Here is a 20,779-nt window from a genome sequence, read left to right on the forward strand (position 1 = left end):
ATCTCAATCAGTTATCATCTATTTAAGTAACTGAGCTTTTAGAGCAAGTCCACATAAGCTGCAATGAGAGAAAGAACAAAAAGGACTTTAGCAGGTGTGAAGATAAGGGGACAAGAATAACCTTCACAATTCCATTTTGATGCTTTTCATTGAGTTGCCTGGGTTGAGGTCGGGTACTAAAGGTTCCTGCCTGGTAATTCAACACTCAAGTCTAATCTTTCCTGAGGATAAAATTCATTCATTCATTCATTCTCACAAAGAGTGAAAAAGCTTACTTCCCTATTGCTGTTATTGTATACTTCTCTGCTGTTACAAATGTTTGCCTTGATTTGCCCTCGATGTTTTCCAATTCTAAAAACTTGTGACTTGTTTATGTTTATGTGCACCAAATCCTGTTATCATGTGGCCTAGACAACTTCAAAGATTGGTTTATCTGGTCATTTTAACATTAGTGGGTTTTTACCCCTTTGATGGCTTTGAAATTTCTTCATCACAACTATCAGGAATTTATCAGACTATCATTTACTATTCCATTTACTCATTTTTGTTTTTTAATTAACAAAAATAAAAACATTTTGCTATTTAAATTGAAATTGAAGCCAAAATATGAGTGGGGTATAAACTAGCATTTAAGTCTTTTTTCATGCTTTTCATATGTGGATGCTTTTTTTCTTTCAGAAATAACAGTCATAAATGTTCATAGCTCTTTGAAGAATACGAAGTCTGCAGACCACTGACATGACAAAAGCTTTACTATCATCTTTGGGCTTCAAATCAGCAGGTTTCAGCTGATCTTTGTTACTGGGGATTTCTTCCTTCAATCTTCTTTTCATCTAGAAAAAAAAAGGCTCAACAGGCTTTAAATCTGGTGACTGGCTTGGCTGTCACTGATAAAGCGTTGGCTGCACAGGCAATGTGCTTAATGCCACTGTATTTTTGGAAGGCCTGTTAAATGAGACAGGGGAATTGCTTCATGCATAGACAAACTAAATGTTTGTGTATACTTTTGAAATGATTCTATTATAGCAGGGATGGACAATTAATTTTCCCAAGGGTCCACAGGAGAAACTGGGACTGTCGTGGAGGACTTCACCAACAAGCTTATAAAGAGATCAAATTAATACTAAGCAGAACTGAGTTCAGCTTGTTAAAATCAATTGCCCATCCCTGTTTTACTGCCACACAGAACATGCCCATAACATTTTATTAGCTCCTTCATATTTGATGAGGTTTGAATCACATGTATTCTTCAGTCTTTCTTTCACTTTCACTTTGAGAAATTTTGGTTTCATTAGTTCATTAAACATTTGCTCCAAACATGCATAATTCCAATCTAGTGGTATGCCATAAGAGGTATGAATCTCTGTTATTCCCTACAGTAAGTTTTCTTTGAACTGCAGATTGTGATGCTATCCACTCTCAAACTGTTGGTGATATCAGTGATGGTTAAGGGTTGTTGTTTGTTTTTTTCACAGCTCTCCAGATTTTTCTGTTATCAGCTGCAGTTTTTCTCCGTAGAGGGACCTGCCCTGTGTTCCCTTTTTTTGTTTTGTTTTCTATAAAATTGTCCACAATGCTGTGCTAAATAGATCAATTTCCTCTGCTATCATTCCCAGTGACTGTTATTCCTCCTTATCAAAGAGGTGTCTTTTTTTGTCCTAGTCAGTTTTCCAGGTCTTTATGTCTAAGCCCTATAGAGCCACTAAATCCATTTTCAACTGAAGAAAAGCCTGAGAAAAAAAGACTGGATAGCCACTACACTTCTGTGCACTACAAAGAAAATGCAAAAAATGAAACATCTCACAATCATTACTGGCATAACTTAACTAACTTAACTAACTAATAACTAACTGCTGTACAACTGAAAGTGGAGCAATGAATGCACTTTTTTCTGTGAAACAGTAAAGTACACAAACGAATTATCATAGTTGCTGTTTTTATCCAAATATTTCAGTTAAAATATAACAGAAGCATAATATTTTTCTTAACATACTTTTAGAGTATGTATTTCCCTTCCACCCTCCTTTCGTGGTATTTTATATTGTGAAACTGGGTTACTGGCTATTTGTGATAATGCATTATTTACTGTAACAGGCTAAGCCACACTAATTATTTCCATTATTTAATTTCTCCACAATTGAGGCTTTTGAAAAAGAATGATGTAAGTAGTGCAGTACAGACAAGAACAATAACATGTATGCAGTCCTGTTATAAATAGAAATGAGTAAAAACAGCAACCACTGATATTAACCTACCATTGCATCATATTTGCTTAAGTAAACTCTAAATACTTTAAACACTGATTAGGTGAGAAATAAAAAAGACAACACAGGGATATTTATCTGCTCTAGCTGGTGTGAATGTCCTCAAAAATGTGAACTGGGATACACCAGTCTGAAATGGGTTTGTATATTTTTTCCTGTACAATCCAGGTGTTTGGTACAGAAGGGAGCAGGTTACAGAAAGGCAACATAGCTGTGACTCACAGAGCAAATAAGAGAATGTAAACACTCAGTGACTCGTTTAATTAATCTATGAACTCATCTTAATTAAATTATGTGTATGGTTTCTTTATATAATACAATGTGATGACGCAAATGCCGACCATATTACGTTATGGTTGGCTTACAACAACGTGATGTGTGACAAATACAAGGTAAAAACCAAGACTCTTTAACCCTACACTAAAAGGGATCAAAACATTTTGGAGGAATAATGTTCCATCCATCCAGCAGAGTTTCAGAGACTTTCAGAATCAGTGCCAATGTGTGTTCGGGCTATTCTTGCAGCAGGCAGTGGTCAAACAATAAGTGCTGATACTCTATCAGGACTTCAATTTGGTTCTTATTTCATTTTAAAATTGTGTTGAAGACAATTCCTAAGCCATAATGCTTTTGTGAAACCACTACAAACCTTAAAGTCCACCTTTATGTCAGATTTTTTTTTTGTGTTACTATTAGGAAAAGAGGGGAAAATGTTTTTTACCACAACATTTACAGCTCTCCTTTTTTCATGGTCTGATCACCAACTATGAGATTTGCATTCACACACGTACACACACATACACTTCTCTCTCTCTCTCTCTCTCTCTCCCTATGAGCTGTTGCTATAGAGACCCTAATAAAATTGTTAAACCCACTGAGATGTTTTTCCTTGCTCTGGTTTGAGTGACAAGAGCTACTGACAGAACACACATACCACTGGCTGCTGAGCAAGGCACTATAGCTAGTGTCATGTTTTTTTCATCATAATAAACAATTACAAAAGAAGAATGCACAACTGTACAGTAGCTGATGGTGTACAACAACTGTCAACCACAGTGGAAAGATTCATATCAGCAGAAAAGGCTACCATGGTGATTTACTATAATAGGCTTCATTTTATTTCTGTGGGAATGGTGGGATCAATGTGGTCTTGCCAAAGAATGAACAAGGAAGAAAGAGGCTCTGTGTTCTAATCTACAATTACCTATGCTCATGCATGTGTCTGGTACTGACAACTACATGCAAGTGCAATACTGTACACGAGGGATGAGATTTCATGGCATAATAGTTTAATTTAAACTCTAATTAATTTGAATTCATGTATAATTATAAGTCAACTGAAAACAAAATTAAATGAAAGTAATCTAAAACTGAACTAAAGAACCCATGGCCTGGTGGGGATTGAATCAGGATTTTTAGAAAGGGACAAACATAAAGGAAAAGTGCTGACAGGCAAAGTGAGAAAATGCATGTAAAATAGCACATAACAGCAGTATGTTCTCTATGACCACAGTCATAGAGCACAAACGGCACCCCTTTATAACCTCTGATCATTATCATTATACTGGTGCTTTCTTTACATGAAACATGCTTACAATGTATGGTCCTAATTGCATGAGCTCTTAAAAATGAGAAGATTATCTAAGATACTTGACTTGAGTCACTCAAGTCAGCATAAGAGAAAGCAATCTGCAAGACACAAGTGTTCATCAATTTATTCGTTGCGAGTAGTGGAGGCTGACAAGCAGATGGTTTATCAATTCCAGTAGAGTGGGCTGATCAATAGACACCAGACATGAGGACTGAAACTGGAACGTTATGTTTCAGCCTGATCAGTTGAGGCACCAGATGAACCAAATGTGTTGTTCAAAAGCTTGCCAAGCATCAGAGGTTAAGATCAAATTAACCTGCCTGCCACGTAGCAGTGCAGCTTCTGGGAATACATTAAGAGAGTTCTGGCTCCTTAATCATATGTGCAGACATTATTAAGACAAACCAAACCCACTGTAGCCAGTGAGCCAGATTTGACTTTTTAAAACCACTGATGTATGATTCTTGTGTGAAAAAAAAAGTGTTTACAGGGGAGGTGACTGTATTCTGAAAGTGATGTTTTAATAAACAAACTTACTTTGACTTCTTCTTGTAGTTTTCCAAATCGAACTGTGCCACTGAGAATCCTGCTGATGAATCTCTGCTTTTCCTGCTGAAGAGATGATGCCTAGGGAGGCAGACAGGGAAGATGGCGGGTTACTGAGCTAAAAAAGGAACACAGAGGGAGGGTTAAACACACAATTGGATAAAGGAAGTGAGGGATTATGGGAGAATTGGATAAAGGAAATGAATGAAAGACGTCAAACTGTTGCCAATTTACAGAAATCCTGTGCAGCCAAATGGGTGAGGCACAAAAGCTGTCTAACTTCAGGACAGTATAACCAATCTGCAGACTTGTACTAGGTTGGATAAGGATGGATAAGAAAATACTCACTCATTATTACCTACTAAGTAACTGTGTGAATCAAGATTTCATAAAAAGTCAAAGTCAGCTAAGGCTCCCCCATGCCAGTCATTCTCAGATTATTGGTCATGACTCTTTAGAACTCCAAAAACACAAAAAGTAACCGTGAGTCTTCTTTAACTCTGCAATAATCATAGTGCTTTATAGGCAACTATGTATAAATTAAAAAAAAAATAAAATGTTTTCAGCATTTAAAACATTTCTACTGCTTACATAACATACATAATCACAATGCTTAAAAAAAACCCAGATAATATATACCCAGTTATATAATGCCAGAGGTGGAAAATCAGACAGTTCGGTTCCTGTACGCCTTACACACTTTTTGGTCTGATTTATACAATTGCTTTGACTGAAAAAACCTTTACGTTATCTTCTCTGTGCGTGTACCTTGTCTGAATAATGAAAGTATACAACAGAGATATACACAGAGATATGCATACATGTGAGGATCATTTGTGAGGATCATTTTAACAATAGAAGACTGGAAAACTGCTGCCTGTCTGTGGGGTCACAATTTTGGGTAAAAAATATGGAAACATGGATCCATCCTGTCTTGTATCAAAAACAAGGTGCCAGTGGTGGAGGTGCTATAATGGTATGGGGGATATTTTCTTGACACACTTTGGGTTCCTCAGTACATCACTGGGCATAATTTAAATTCCGCACCCTGCACAAGTATTGTCGCTGACCATGTTCATCATCTCTCATCACCACACTGTACCCAGCTTCTCATGGCTGCTTCTAGCAAAATAATGCATCATGTCACAAAGTTCCAATAATCTCAAACTGTTTTTTTAACATGACACTGAATCAAATGCACACTTTTGTCACCTATCCTCAGGGGCACCTCCTCCAAAAAAATTTCTTAGGGGTGGCTATATGGGAGCCACTAAAAATACTGGGCTGGCACTCCAAAAACAGAATTTCCAGTTTTATTACACTGTTATCAAATACTACTTGAAAAATATGGCAAAAAAGAGAGAAAGAATAGTATTATATGGCTAGTTAATTTTCTGCTATTAAATTATTGTGTGGATGCTTTAAGCATCCACACTATTGAGTTCCTGTTTCTCTTTATTCTTTATTGTGTGGATGCTTTAAGCATCCACACTATTGAGTTCCTGTTTCTCTTTATTCTTTATTGTGTGGATGCTTTAAGCATCCACACTATTGAGTTCCTGTTTCTCTTTATTCTTTATTATTGTGTGGATGCTTTAAGCATCCACACTATTGAGTTCCTGTTTCTCTTTATTCTTTATTATTATTATTATTATTCTAGTTGCTTCCGTACACTTTTTGGCACTTAACTACTTCCACAATTTTCAGCCGATTTTCACCGTTCAAATTTTAAACTATTCTGCTATTTCTGCTAATTTACGCTACGATTTTTGCTATTTTTAACTATTATACTTTTTAAAATATTAAGCTTTTTTCCTTTAATTTGTCCCATTGAAATGAATGGGAAACTTCTGCAATTCTGCTAAAATTTGCTTGTTTTTGAAACTTAACTACTTCCTCATATTTTCACCTAGAACAACCATTCAAACTTTAAAATGTTCACAAATTATTGGGCTATTCAGGTATGATTCAGCTTTTTCAAATGTTTTACTGTTTTACTTTTATGCCTCTTAAAGTTTTGAGTTGCAAAATTGTGATTTTTCACAAAATACATGCGTTGTTATGGTTGCTATGCTCTTGGCTTCCAGTGTGCCACTGAAGGTTTTGCAATTTTCACTTCATGTCCGAACAACTTCTTGCGACTTGCTCAATTTTCACTCAACTTCCACAAATTATACATCAAAACGTAGGTATTTTTGCTGGCTTTCAGAAAATGTCACTATCATTGTTGTGGGATTTATAGAATTTTTGCAAATCTCCTCAGACCAACACAAGGTCTCAAAACTGTCCATATAAAGTCAATGGAGAGCTTGTTCAAAATCATCGCTGGATTTCTGTAATGAGAGGCATATTCGAATCGTCATATCTCCTTAACGAAGCGACTTTAAGACATGAGGCTTGTCCCCGAATATCTTCAGACACCCCTGACGCTCACAATTCAAGAATTTCTTTCTCACCTATTACCGTTCTGAAATGAGTTGGACTTGTTTGAGGGTAGGAAATTCGTCCTTCGCTCAGATTTCTTCAGATTTCAAACTGTGGAAATGAACCACTTTTTTCTCTCGTCATAACTTTTTTTTGGATTTCCACAGAGACCTGAAAATTTCCATGACTGTTCACCAAAGCCTGCTGTCTCTTACGGTGAAAGAATGATATCGATACTCCAAATAGATTTCGAGTTACAAAGCGTTGTTTGAGGGCAAGTCAAGGCAGTTTTTGCTTCGCTCTACTCAGTTATGGTGCATTACAAGTCAAATATCTTTAATAATTCATATTTTAATGATAAATTGTAAACACTGGAAGATTCCCCCATCTCTTCTGAACAAAACGGTGTAAGAATGACCGCTCTAGCCCCTACGGTTTGGGAATTATGGTCATTTGTTTGAGGGGAGTCCTCACTATGAGAAATAGGCTGCAATAATCCTGTGCCTCTCTGTGCTGCGTGTGTAAAAAGAGGCACATGTTTTGGCGGGAAAAAGTACACAGGCTCTCTGATTGGTGGATTCAAATTCAGCAGCTCCCAGGCTGACCTAGAAACTTACTTCTCTCTCCCTGTGCATTTTTTTGCTGATTTTTTTCATTTAACAAGTATATTTGAGGGACCCTCAGCATGTTCAGCATTTTTTCAGCTGTCCATTTTGCTTTTCCAATTTTTCTGTTTAACTTATTACTATTGTGCTAAATCATACTATTTCTGCTATTTTATAAGATTTGTGCCTAATATAGTATTTCTGCTAAATTACAGTATTTCTGCTTTTTATGGGATTTGTGCCTAATATAGTATTTCTGCTTTTTATAGGATTTTTGCTCAAACATAATATTTCTACTAAATGTAGTGTTTATGCTTAATCATCCTATTTCTGCTTTTTATAGGATTTGTGCTTAATATAGTATTTCTGCTAAATTATAGTATTTCTGCTTTTTATAGTATTTGTGCTAAAACATAGTATTTCTACTAAATGTAGTATTTATGCTTAATCATAGTATTTCTATATATTTCTATATATTTCTGCCAGGTCCCCAGGCAGCCAATCCTCTGTGAGGACTTAGACATTCAAATTTTCAAATCAGGGCCTGCACGGTTTCCCAGCCAATCATATATGTGTCCTGAGGCATTCAAATTTGCATATTGGGGCCTTCATGGCTTCTAAGCCAGCCAATCATATCTGAGGGCTGAGGAATTCAAATCCACAAATCAGGGCCTGCACAGCTTCCCAGCCAGCCAATCATGTATGTGGGCTCCAGGTATTCAAATTTGCATATTGGGGAATTCGTGGCTTCTAAGTCAACAAGTCATCCATGTCATATATCTCTAAAAATTCATATTTTAATGATAAATTGTCAACACTTGAAGATTCCCCCATCTCTTCTGAACAAAACGGTGTAAGAATGACCGCTCTAGCCCCTATGGTTAGGAAATTATGGTCATTTGTTTGAGGGGAATCCTCACTATGTGAAATAAACTGAAAGAAGCAGGTCTATGTCTCTGTGCTGCGTGTGTAAAAAGATGCACCTGTTTTGGCGGGAAAACGTAAACAGCCTCTCTGATTGGTGGATTCAAATTCAGCAGCTCCCAGGCTGACCTAGAAACTTAGTCCTCTCTCCCTGTGTGTGTGTGTGTGTGTGTGTGTGTGTGTGTGTGTTTAGTGGGAGAGAGAGGACCCTGCCCTTATTTGGCAGCATGTCATTGTAGGATTTAAATTGAACATAGTTAGACTGGTTGACTGGATTAGAGCCTGTGTTTGTGTGTCCCTCTGTGCATTTGTGTTTCAATAAGTTATTACTATTCTGCTAAATCATAGTATTTCTGGTACTTTTCGGTACTTGTGCTAAATACAGTATTTCTGCTAAATCATACTATTTCTGCTTTTCATAGGATTTATGCCTAATATAGTATTTCTGCTATTTTATAGGATTTGTGCCTAACATAGTATTTCTGCTAAATTATAGTATTTCTGCTTTTTATAGGATTTGTGCCTAACATAGTATTTCTGCTAAATTATAGTATTTCTGCTTTTTATACTATTTGTTCTAAATTATAGTATTTCTGCTTTTTATAGGATTTGTGTTTAATATAGTATTTCTGCTAAATTATAGTTTTTCTTCTTTTTATAATATTTGTGCTAAAACATAGTATTTCTACTAAATGTAGTATTTATGCTTAATAATAGTATTTCTATATATTTCTGCCAGGTCCCCAGGCAGCCAATCCTCTGTGAGGACTGAGACATTCAAATTTTCAAATCAGGGCCTGCACAGTTTCCCAGCCAATCAAATAAGTGTCCTGAGGCATTCAAATTTGCATATTGGGGCCTTCGTGGCTTCTAAGCCAGCCAATCATATCTGAGGGCTGAGGAATTCAAATCCACAAATCAGGGCCTGCACGGCTTCCCAGCCAGCCAATCACATATGTGGTCTCAGGCATTCAAATTTGCATATTGGGGAATTCGTGGCTTCTAAGTCAACAAGTCATCCATGTCATATATCTCTAAAAATTCATATTTTAATATTAAATTGTCAACACTTGAAGATTCCCCCATCTCTTCTGAACAAAACGGTGTAAGAATGACCGCTCTAGCCCCTACGGTTAGGAAATTATGGTCATTTGTTTGAGGGGAGTCGTCACTATGAGAAGTAGGCTGCAATAATCCTGTGCCTCTCTGTGCTGCGTGTGTAAAAAGGTGCACCTCTTTTGGCGGGAAAACGTAAACAGCCACTCTGATTGGTGGATTCAAATTCAGCAGCTCCCAGGCTGACCTAGAAACTTACTTCTCTCTCCCTGTGTGTCTGTGTGTGTGTGTGTGTGTGTGTGTGTGTGTGTGTGTGAGACAGAGAGAGAGAGAGAGAGAAAGGCTTTTAATGGGATGATCTCCTTCTAAGATTCAAATTCAATATATTTAGACTGGTTGACTGAATTGGATCTTGTGTGTGTGTCTCTCTGTGCATGTGTGTTTTCTTATGTGTACATATTTGTGATTGTGTGGCTGTTATAGATTTTTTTGCTGATTTTTTTCATTTAACAAGTATAGTTGAGGGACCTTCAGCATGTTCATCATTTTTTCAGCTGTCCATTTTTGCTTTTCCAATTTTTCTGTTTAAGTTATTACTATTGTGCTAAATCATACTATTTCTGCTATTTTATAAGATTTGTGCCAAATACCGTATTTCTGCCAAATATAGTATTTCTGATTAATTATAGTTTTTTCTACCAAATCATAGTACAGTATTTCTGCTTTTTATAGGGTTTGTGCTTAATATAGTATTTCTGCTAAATTATAGTATTTCTGCTTTTTATAGTATTTGTGCTAAATTATAGTATTTCTGCCAAATTATAATATTTGTGCTAAAACATAGTTTTAATTTAAAATTACAATATTCATAGTTCATCACAGTGTCTCTGGTAAATCACAATATTTCTGCTATGTTGTACTATTTTTCTAAATCATAGTGTTTCTGTAATGCTTAAGTATTTTTGTCTAAATATATTCTTTCTGTTATCTTATACTATTTCTCCTAAATTCTTGTATTTTTGAGAAGTTATCATGTTTCTGGTAAGTTACAATATTTCTGCTAAATTCTGCTATGCTATTGTATCTCTGCCAAGTATTATGTTTCCTCTAAGATATTGCAGTTCTGCTAAGTTATTCCATTTTAGCAAACTTCTTTTGCTTCTGCAAAGTTTTTACAATTTCTGCAACTTTTCAGCTTTTTCAGCTACTTTTTGCATACAGCTTCAGCTTTAAGCATCCACACTGCATTTTCGCAGGAAATGCAAATTTTTCTAGTTATTATTATTATTATTCTAGTTGCTTCCGTACACTTTTTGGCACTTAACTACTTCCACAATTTTCAGCCGATTTTCACCGTTCAAATTTTAAACTATTCTGCTATTTCTGCTAATTTACGCTATGATTTTTGCTATTTTTAACTATTATACTTTTTAAAATATTAAGCTTTTTTCCTTTAATTTGTCCCATTGAAATGAATGGGAAACTTCTGCAATTCTGCTAAAATTTGCTTGTTTTTGAAACTTAACTACTTCCTCATATTTTCACCTAGAACAACCATTCAAACTTTAAACTGTTCACAAATTATTGGGCTATTCAGGTATGATTCAGCTTTTTCAAATGTTTTACTGTTTTACTTTTATGCCTCTTAAAGTTTTGAGTTGCAAAATTGTGATTTTTCACAAAATACATGCGTTGTTATGGTTGCTATGCTCTTGGCTTCCAGTGTGTCACTGAAGGTTTTGCAATTTTCACTTCATGTCCGAACAACTTCTTGCTACTTGCTCAATTTTCACTCAACTTCCACAAATTATACATCAAAACGTAGGTATTTTTGCTGGCTTTCAGAAAATGTCACTATCATTGTTGTGGGATTTATAGAATTTTCGCAAATCTCCTCAGACCAACACAAGGTCTCAAAACTCTCCATATAAAGTCAATGGAGAGCTTGTTCAAAATCATCGCTGGATTTCTGTAATGAGAGGCATATTCGAATCGTCATATCTCCTTAACGAAGCGACTTTAAGACATGAGGCTTGTCCCCGAATATCTTCAGACACCCCTGACGCTCACAATTCAAGAATTTCTTTCTCACCTATTACCGTTCTGAAATGAGTTGGACTTGTTTGAGGGTAGGAAATTCGTCCTTCGCTCAGATTTCTTCAGATTTAAAACTCTGGAAATGAACCACTTTTTTCTCTCGTCATAATTTTTTTTTGGATTTCCACAGAGACCTGAAAATTTCCATGACTGTTCACCAAAGCCTGCTGTCTCTTACGGTGAAAGAATGATATCGATACTCCAAATAGATTTCGAGTTACAAAGCGTTGTTTGAGGGCAAGTCAAGGCAGTTTTTGCTTCGCTCTACTCAGTTATGGTGCATTAGAAGTCAAATATCTTTAATAATTCATATTTTAATGATAAATTGTAAACACTGGAAGATTCCCCCATCTCTTCTGAACAAAACGGTGTAAGAATGACCGCTCTAGCCCCTACGGTTTGGGAATTATGGTCATTTGTTTGAGGGGAGTCCTCACTATGAGAAATAGGCTGCAATAATCCTGTGCCTCTCTGTGCTGCGTGTGTAAAAAGAGGCACATGTTTTGGCGGGAAAAAGTACACAGGCTCTCTGATTGGTGGATTCAAATTCAGCAGCTCCCAGGCTGACCTAGAAACTTACTTCTCTCTCCCTGTGCATTTTTTTGCTGATTTTTTCATTTAACAAGTATATTTGAGGGACCCTCAGCATGTTCAGCATTTTTTCAGCTGTCCATTTTGCTTTTCCAATTTTTCTGTTTAACTGATTACTATTGTGCTAAATCATACTGTTTCTGCTATTTTATAAGATTTGTGCCTAATATAGTATTTCTGCTAAATTACAGTATTTCTGCTTTTTATACTATTTGTGCTAAAACATAGTATTTCTACTAAATGTAGTATTTATGCTTAATCATACTATTTCTGCTTTTTATGGGATTTGTGCCTAATATAGTATTTCTGCTTTTTATAGGATTTTTGCTCAAACATAATATTTCTACTAAATGTAGTGTTTATGCTTAATCATCCTATTTCTGCTTTTTATAGGATTTGTGCTTAATATAGTATTTCTGCTAAATTATAGTATTTCTGCTTTTTATAGTATTTGTGCTAAAACATAGTATTTCTACTAAATGTAGTATTTATGCTTAATCATAGTATTTCTATATATTTCTATATATTTCTGCCAGGTCCCCAGGCAGCCAATCCTCTGTGAGGACTTAGACATTCAAATTTTCAAATCAGGGCCTGCACGGTTTCCCAGCCAATCATATATGTGTCCTGAGGCATTCAAATTTGCATATTGGGGCCTTCATGGCTTCTAAGCCAGCCAATCATATCTGAGGGCTGAGGAATTCAAATCCACAAATCAGGGCCTGCACAGCTTCCCAGCCAGCCAATCATGTATGTGGGCTCCAGGTATTCAAATTTGCATATTGGGGAAATTCGTGGCTTCTAAGTCAACAAGTCATCCATGTCATATATCTCTAAAAATTCATATTTTAATGATAAATTGTCAACACTTGAAGATTCCCCCATCTCTTCTGAACAAAACGGTGTAAGAATGACCGCTCTAGCCCCTATGGTTAGGAAATTATGGTCATTTGTTTGAGGGGAATCCTCACTATGTGAAATAAACTGAAAGAAGCAGGTCTATGTCTCTGTGCTGCGTGTGTAAAAAGATGCACCTGTTTTGGCGGGAAAACGTAAACAGCCTCTCTGATTGGTGGATTCAAATTCAGCAGCTCCCAGGCTGACCTAGAAACTTAGTCCTCTCTCCCTGTGTGTGTGTGTGTGTGTGTGTGTGTGTGTGTGTTTAGTGGGAGAGAGAGGACCCTGCCCTTATTTGGCAGCATGTCATTGTAGGATTTAAATTGAACATAGTTAGACTGGTTGACTGGATTAGAGCCTGTGTTTGTGTGTCCCTCTGTGCATTTGTGTTTCAATAAGTTATTACTATTCTGCTAAATCATAGTATTTCTGGTACTTTTCGGTACTTGTGCTAAATACAGTATTTCTGCTAAATCATACTATTTCTGCTTTTCATAGGATTTATGCCTAATATAGTATTTCTGCTAAATTATAGTATTTCTGCTTTTTATAGGATTTGTGCCTAACATAGTATTTCTGCTAAATTATAGTATTTCTGCTTTTTATAGGATTTGTGCCTAACATAGTATTTCTGCTAAATTATAGTATTTCTGCCTTTTATACTATTTGTTCTAAATTATAGTATTTCTGCTTTTTATAGGATTTGTGCTTAATATAGTATTTCTGCTAAATTATAGTTTTTCTTCTTTTTATAGTATTTGTGCTAAAACATAGTATTTCTACTAAATGTAGTATTTATGCTTAATAATAGTATTTCTATATATTTCTGCCAGGTCCCCAGGCAGCCAATCCTCTGTGAGGACTGAGACATTCAAATTTTCAAATCAGGGCCTGCACAGTTTCCCAGCCAATCAAATAAGTGTCCTGAGGCATTCAAATTTGCATATTGGGGCCTTCGTGGCTTCTAAGCCAGCCAATCATATCTGAGGGCTGAGGAATTCAAATCCACAAATCAGGGCCTGCACGGCTTCCCAGCCAGCCAATCACATATGTGGTCTCAGGCATTCAAATTTGCATATTGGGGAATTCGTGGCTTCTAAGTCAACAAGTCATCCATGTCATATATCTCTAAAAATTCATATTTTAATATTAAATTGTCAACACTTGAAGATTCCCCCATCTCTTCTGAACAAAACGGTGTAAGAATGACCGTTCTAGCCCCTACGGTTAGGAAATTACGGTCATTTGTTTGAGGGGAGTCCTCACTATGAGAAATAGACTGCAAAAATCCTGTGTCTCTCTGTGCTGCTGCGTGTGTAAACAGATGCACCTGTTTTGGTGGGGAAAAGTGCACAGCCTCTCTGATTGGTGGATTCAAATTCAGCAGCTCCCAGGCTGACCTAGAAACTTACTTCTCTCTCCCTGTGTGTGTGTGTGTGTGTGTGTGTGTGTGTGTGTGTGTGTGTGTGTGTGTGTGTGTGTGTGTGTGTGTGTGTGTTTGTGTGTGTGTGTGACAGAGAGAGAGAGAGAGAGAGAAAGCCTTTTAATGGGATGATCCCATTGTAAGATTCAAATTCAATATATTTAGACTGGTTGACTGAATTGGATCTTGTGTGTGTGTCTCTCTGTGCATGTGTGTTTCCTCATGTGTACATATTTGTAATTGTGTGGCAGTCATAAATTTTTTTGCTGATTTTTGTCATTTAACAAGTATATTTGAGGGAACCTCAGCATGTTCAGCATTTTTTCAGCTGTCCATTTTGCTTTTCCAATTTTTCTGTTTAACTTATTACTATTGTGCTAAATCACACTATTTCTGCTATTTTATAAGATTTGTGCTTAATATACTATTTCTGCTTTTATAGGATTTGTGCTTAATATAGTATTTCTGCTTTTTATAAGATTTGTGCTTAATATAGTATTTCTGCTAAATTTAGTATTTCTGATTAATTATAGTTTTTCTACTAAATCATAGTACAGTATTTCTGCTTTTTATGGGATTTGTGCTAAAACAAAGTATTTCTACTAAATGTAGTATTTATGCTTAATCATATTATTTCTGCTTTTCATAGGATTTGTGCTTAATATAGTATTTCTGCTAAATTATAGTATTTCTGCCAAATTATAATATTTGTGCTAAAACATAGTCTCAATTTAAAATTACAATATTCATAGTTCATCACAGTGTCTCTGGTAAATCACAGTATTTCTGCTCTGTTGTACTATTTTTCTAAATCATAGTGTTTCTGTAATGTTTAAGTATTTTTGGCTAAATATATTCTTTCTGTTATCTTATACTATTTCTCCTAAATTCTTGTATGTTTGAGAAGTTATCATGTTTCTGGTAAGTTACAATATTTCTGCTAAATTCTGCTATGCTATTGTATTTCTGCCAAGTATTATGTTTCCTCTAAGATATTGCAGTTCTGCTAAGTTATTCCATTTTAGCAAACTTCTTTTGCTTCTGCAAAGTTTTTACAATTTCTGCAACTTTTCAGCTTTTTCAGCTACTTTTTGCATACAGCTTCAGCTTTAAGCATCCACACTGCATTTTCGCAGGAAATGCAAATTTTTCTAGTTATTATTATTATTCTAGTTGCTTCCGTACACTTTTTGGCACTTAACTACTTCCACAATTTTCAGCCGATTTTCACCGTTCAAATTTTAAACTATTCTGCTATTTCTGCTAATTTACGCTACGATTTTTGCTATTTTTAACTATTATACTTTTTAAAATATTAAGCTTTTTTCCTTTAATTTGTCCCATTGAAATGAATGGGAAACTTCTGCAATTCTGCTAAAATTTGCTTGTTTTTGAAACTTAACTACTTCCTCATATTTTCACCTAGAACAACCATTCAAACTTTAAAATGTTCACAAATTATTGGGCTATTCAGGTATGATTCAGCTTTTTCAAATGTTTTACTGTTTTACTTTTATGCCTCTTAAAGTTTTGAGTTGCAAAATTGTGATTTTTCACAAAATACATGCGTTGTTATGGTTGCTATGCTCTTGGCTTCCAGTGTGCCACTGAAGGTTTTGCAATTTTCACTTCATGTCCGAACAACTTCTTGCTACTTGCTCAATTTTCACTCAACTTCCACAAATTATACATCAAAACGTAGGTATTTTTGCTGGCTTTCAGAAAATGTCACTATCATTGTTGTGGGATTTATAGAATTTTTGCAAATCTCCTCAGACCAACACAAGGTCTCAAAACTCTCCATATAAAGTCAATGGAGAGCTTGTTCAAAATCATCGCTGGATTTTTGTAATGAGAGGCATATTCGAATCGTCATATCTCCTTAACGAAGCGACTTTAAGACATGAGGCTTGTCCCCGAATATCTTCAGACACCCCTGACGCTCACAATTCAAGAATTTCTTTCTCACCTATTACCGTTCTGAAATGAGTTGGACTTGTTTGAGGGTAGGAAATTCGTCCTTCGCTCAGATTTCTTCAGATTTAAAACTCTGGAAATGAACCACTTTTTTCTCTCGTCATAATTTTTTTTTGGATTTCCACAGAGACCTGAAAATTTCCATGACTGTTCACCAAAGCCTGCTGTCTCTTACGGTGAAAGAATGATATCGATACTCCAAATAGATTTCGAGTTACAAAGCGTTGTTTGAGGGCAAGTCAAGGCAGTTTTTGCTTCGCTCTACTCAGTTATGGTGCATTACAAGTCAAATATCTTTAATAATTCATATTTTAATGATAAATTGTAAACACTGGAAGATTCCCCCATCTCTTCTGAACAAAACGGTGTAAGAATGACCGCTCTAGCCCCTACGGTTTGGGAATTATGGTCATTTGTTTGAGGGGAGTCCTCACTATGAGAAATAGGCTGCAATAATCCTGTGCCTCTCTGTGCTGCGTGTGTAAAAAGAGACACATGTTTTGGCGGGAAAAAGTACACAGGCTCTCTGATTGGTGGATTCAAATTCAGCAGCTCCCAGGCTGACCTAGAAACTTACTTCTCTCTCCCTGTGCATTTTTTTTGCTGATTTTTTCATTTAACAAGTATATTTGAGGGACCCTCAGCATGTTCAGCATTTTTTCAGCTGTCCATTTTGCTTTTCCAATTTTTCTGTTTAACTGATTACTATTGTGCTAAATCATACTATTTCTGCTATTTTATAAGATTTGTGCCTAATATAGTATTTCTGCTAAATTACAGTATTTCTGCTTTTTATACTATTTGTGCTAAAACATAGTATTTCTACTAAATGTAGTATTTATGCTTAATCATACTATTTCTGCTTTTTATGGGATTTGTGCCTAATATAGTATTTCTGCTTTTTATAGGATTTTTGCTCAAACATAATATTTCTACTAAATGTAGTGTTTATGCTTAATCATCCTATTTCTGCTTTTTATAGGATTTGTGCTTAATATAGTATTTCTGCTAAATTATAGTATTTCTGCTTTTTATAGTATTTGTGCTAAAACATAGTATTTCTACTAAATGTAGTATTTATGCTTAATCATAGTATTTCTATATATTTCTATATATTTCTGCCAGGTCCCCAGGCAGCCAATCCTCTGTGAGGACTTAGACATTCAAATTTTCAAATCAGGGCCTGCACGGTTTCCCAGCCAATCATATATGTGTCCTGAGGCATTCAAATTTGCATATTGGGGCCTTCATGGCTTCTAAGCCAGCCAATCATATCTGAGGGCTGAGGAATTCAAATCCACAAATCAGGGCCTGCACAGCTTCCCAGCCAGCCAATCATGTATGTGGGCTCCAGGTATTCAAATTTGCATATTGGGGAATTCGTGGCTTCTAAGTCAACAAGTCATCCATGTCATATATCTCTAAAAATTCATATTTTAATGATAAATTGTCAACACTTGAAGATTCCCCCATCTCTTCTGAACAAAACGGTGTAAGAATGACCGCTCTAGCCCCTATGGTTAGGAAATTATGGTCATTTGTTTGAGGGGAATCCTCACTATGTGAAATAAACTGAAAGAAGCAGGTCTATGTCTCTGTGCTGCGTGTGTAAAAAGATGCACCTGTTTTGGCGGGAAAACGTAAACAGCCTCTCTGATTGGTGGATTCAAATTCAGCAGCTCCCAGGCTGACCTAGAAACTTAGTCCTCTCTCCCTGTGTGTGTGTGTGTGTGTGTGTGTGTGTGTGTGTGTGTGTGTGTGTGTGTGTGTGTGTGTGTGTGTGTGTGTGTGTGTGTTTAGTGGGAGAGAGAGGACCCTGCCCTTATTTGGCAGCATGTCATTGTAGGATTTAAATTGAACATAGTTAGACTGGTTGACTGGATTAGAGCCTGTGTTTGTGTGTCCCTCTGTGCATTTGTGTTTCAATAAGTTATTACTATTCTGCTAAATCATAGTATTTCTGGTACTTTTCGGTACTTGTGCTAAATACAGTATTTCTGCTAAATCATACTATTTCTGCTTTTCATAGGATTTATGCCTAATATAGTATTTCTGCTAAATTATAGTATTTCTGCTTTTTATAGGATTTGTGCCTAACATAGTATTTCTGCTAAATTATAGTATTTCTGCTTTTTATACTATTTGTTCTAAATTATAGTATTTCTGCTTTTTATAGGATTTGTGCTTAATATAGTATTTCTGCTAAATTATAGTTTTTCTTCTTTTTATAGTATTTGTGCTAAAACATAGTATTTCTACTAAATGTAGTTAATAATAGTATTTCTATATACTTCTGCCAGGTCCCCAGGCAGCCAATCCTCTGTGAGGACTGAGACATTCAAATTTTCAAATCAGGGCCTGCACAGTTTCCCAGCCAATCAAATAAGTGTCCTGAGGCATTCAAATTTGCATATTGGGGCCTTCGTGGCTTCTAAGCCAGCCAATCATATCTGAGGGCTGAGGAATTCAAATCCACAAATCAGGGCCTGCACGGCTTCCCAGCCAGCCAATCACATATGTGGTCTCAGGCATTCAAATTTGCATATTGGGGAATTCGTGGCTTCTAAGTCAACAAGTCATCCATGTCATATATCTCTAAAAATTCATATTTTAATATTAAATTGTCAACACTTGAAGATTCCCCCATCTCTTCTGAACAAAACGGTGTAAGAATGACCGTTCTAGCCCCTACGGTTAGGAAATTACGGTCATTTGTTTGAGGGGAGTCGTCACTATGAGAAATAGACTGCAAAAATCCTGTGTCTCTCTGTGCTGCTGCGTGTGTAAACAGATGCACCTGTTTTGGTAGGGAAAAGTGCACAGCCTCTCTGATTGGTGGATTCAAATTCACCAGCTCCCAGGCTGACCTAGAAACTTACTTCTCTCTCCCTGTGTGTGTGTATGTGTGTGTGTGTGTGTGTGTGTGTGTGTGTGTGTGTGTGTGTGTATGTGTGTGTGTGTGTGTGTGTGTGTTTGTGTGTGTGTGTGACAGAGAGAGAGAGAGAGAGAGAGAAAGCCTTTTAATGGGATGATCCCATTGTAAGATTCAAATTCAATATATTTAGACTGGTTGACTGAATTGGATCTTGTGTGTGTGTCTCTCTGTGCATGTGTGTTTCCTCATGTGTACATATTTGTAATTGTGTGGCTGTCATAAATTTTTTTGCTGATTTTTGTCATTTAACAAGTATATTTGAGGGAACCTCAGCATGTTCAGCATTTTTTCAGCTGTCCATTTTGCTTTTCCAATTTTTCTGTTTAACTTATTACTATTGTGCTAAATCACACTATTTCTGCTATTTTATAAGATTTGTGCTTAATATACTATTTCTGCTTTTATAGGATTTGTGCTTAATATAGTATTTCTGCTTTTTATAAGATTTGTGCTTAATATAGTATTTCTGCTAAATGTAGTATTTATGTTTAATCATACTATTTCTGCTTTTCATAGGATTTGTGCTTAATATAGTATTTCTGCTAAATTTAGTATTTCTGATTAATTATAGTCTTTCTACTAAATCATAGTACAGTATTTCTGCTTTTTATGGGATTTGTGCTAAAACAAAGTATTTCTACTAAATGTAGTATTTATGCTTAATCATACCATTTATACCATTTCTGCTTTTTATAGGATTTGTGCTTAATATAGTATTTCTGCTAAATTATAGTATTTCTGCCAAATTATAATATTTGTGCTAAAACATAGTCTTAATTTAAAATTACAATATTCATAGTTCATCACAGTGTCTCTGGTAAATCACAATATTTCTGCTCTGTTGTACTATTTTTCTAAATCATAGTGTTTCTGTAATGTTTAAGTATTTTTGGCTAAATATATTCTTTCTGTTATCTTATACTATTTCTCCTAAATTCTTGTATTTTTGAGAAGTTATCATGTTTCTGGTAAGTTACAATATTTCTGCTAAATTCTGCTATGCTATTGTATTTCTGCCAAGTATTATGTTTCCTCTAAGATATTGCAGTTCTGCTAAGTTATTCCATTTTAGCAAACTTCTTTTGCTTCTGCAAAGTTTTTACAATTTCTGCAACTTTTCAGCTTTTTCAGCTACTTTTTGCATGCAGCTTCAGCTTTAAGCATCCACACTGCATTTTCGCAGGAAATGCAAATTTTTCTAGTTATTATTATTATTATTCTAGTTGCTTCCGTACACTTTTTGGCACTTAACTACTTCCACAATTTTCAGCCGATTTTCACCGTTCAAATTTTAAACTATTCTGCTATTTCTGCTAATTTACGCTACGATTTTTGCTATTTTTAACTATTATACTTTTTAAAATATTAAGCTTTTTTCCTTTAATTTGTCCCATTGAAATGAATGGGAAACTTCTGCAATTCTGCTAAAATTTGCTTGTTTTTGAAACT

At 35.7% G+C, this 20,779-nt stretch overlaps 1 protein-coding gene across 3 annotated transcripts in view; it reads right to left on the reverse strand.

The window, feature by feature from the left end:
* The window catches only part of cep89 (centrosomal protein 89), a 74,875-nt gene that overhangs the window by 34,018 nt on the left and 20,078 nt on the right, over nt 1-20,779 (reverse strand). For all 3 annotated transcript variants that reach the window (XM_080884536.1, XM_080884537.1, XM_080884535.1), the window contains one exon: nt 4,393-4,482. In XM_080884536.1, coding sequence (XP_080740662.1) covers nt 4,393-4,482 — 90 coding nt within the window. The remainder of the gene's footprint in view (nt 1-4,392; nt 4,483-20,779) is intronic.

The sequence above is a fragment of the Rhamphochromis sp. 'chilingali' genome (genome assembly GCF_963969265.1).
Source record: "Rhamphochromis sp. 'chilingali' genome assembly, chromosome: 6".
Classification (NCBI taxonomy): Eukaryota; Metazoa; Chordata; class Actinopteri; order Cichliformes; family Cichlidae; genus Rhamphochromis; species Rhamphochromis sp. 'chilingali'.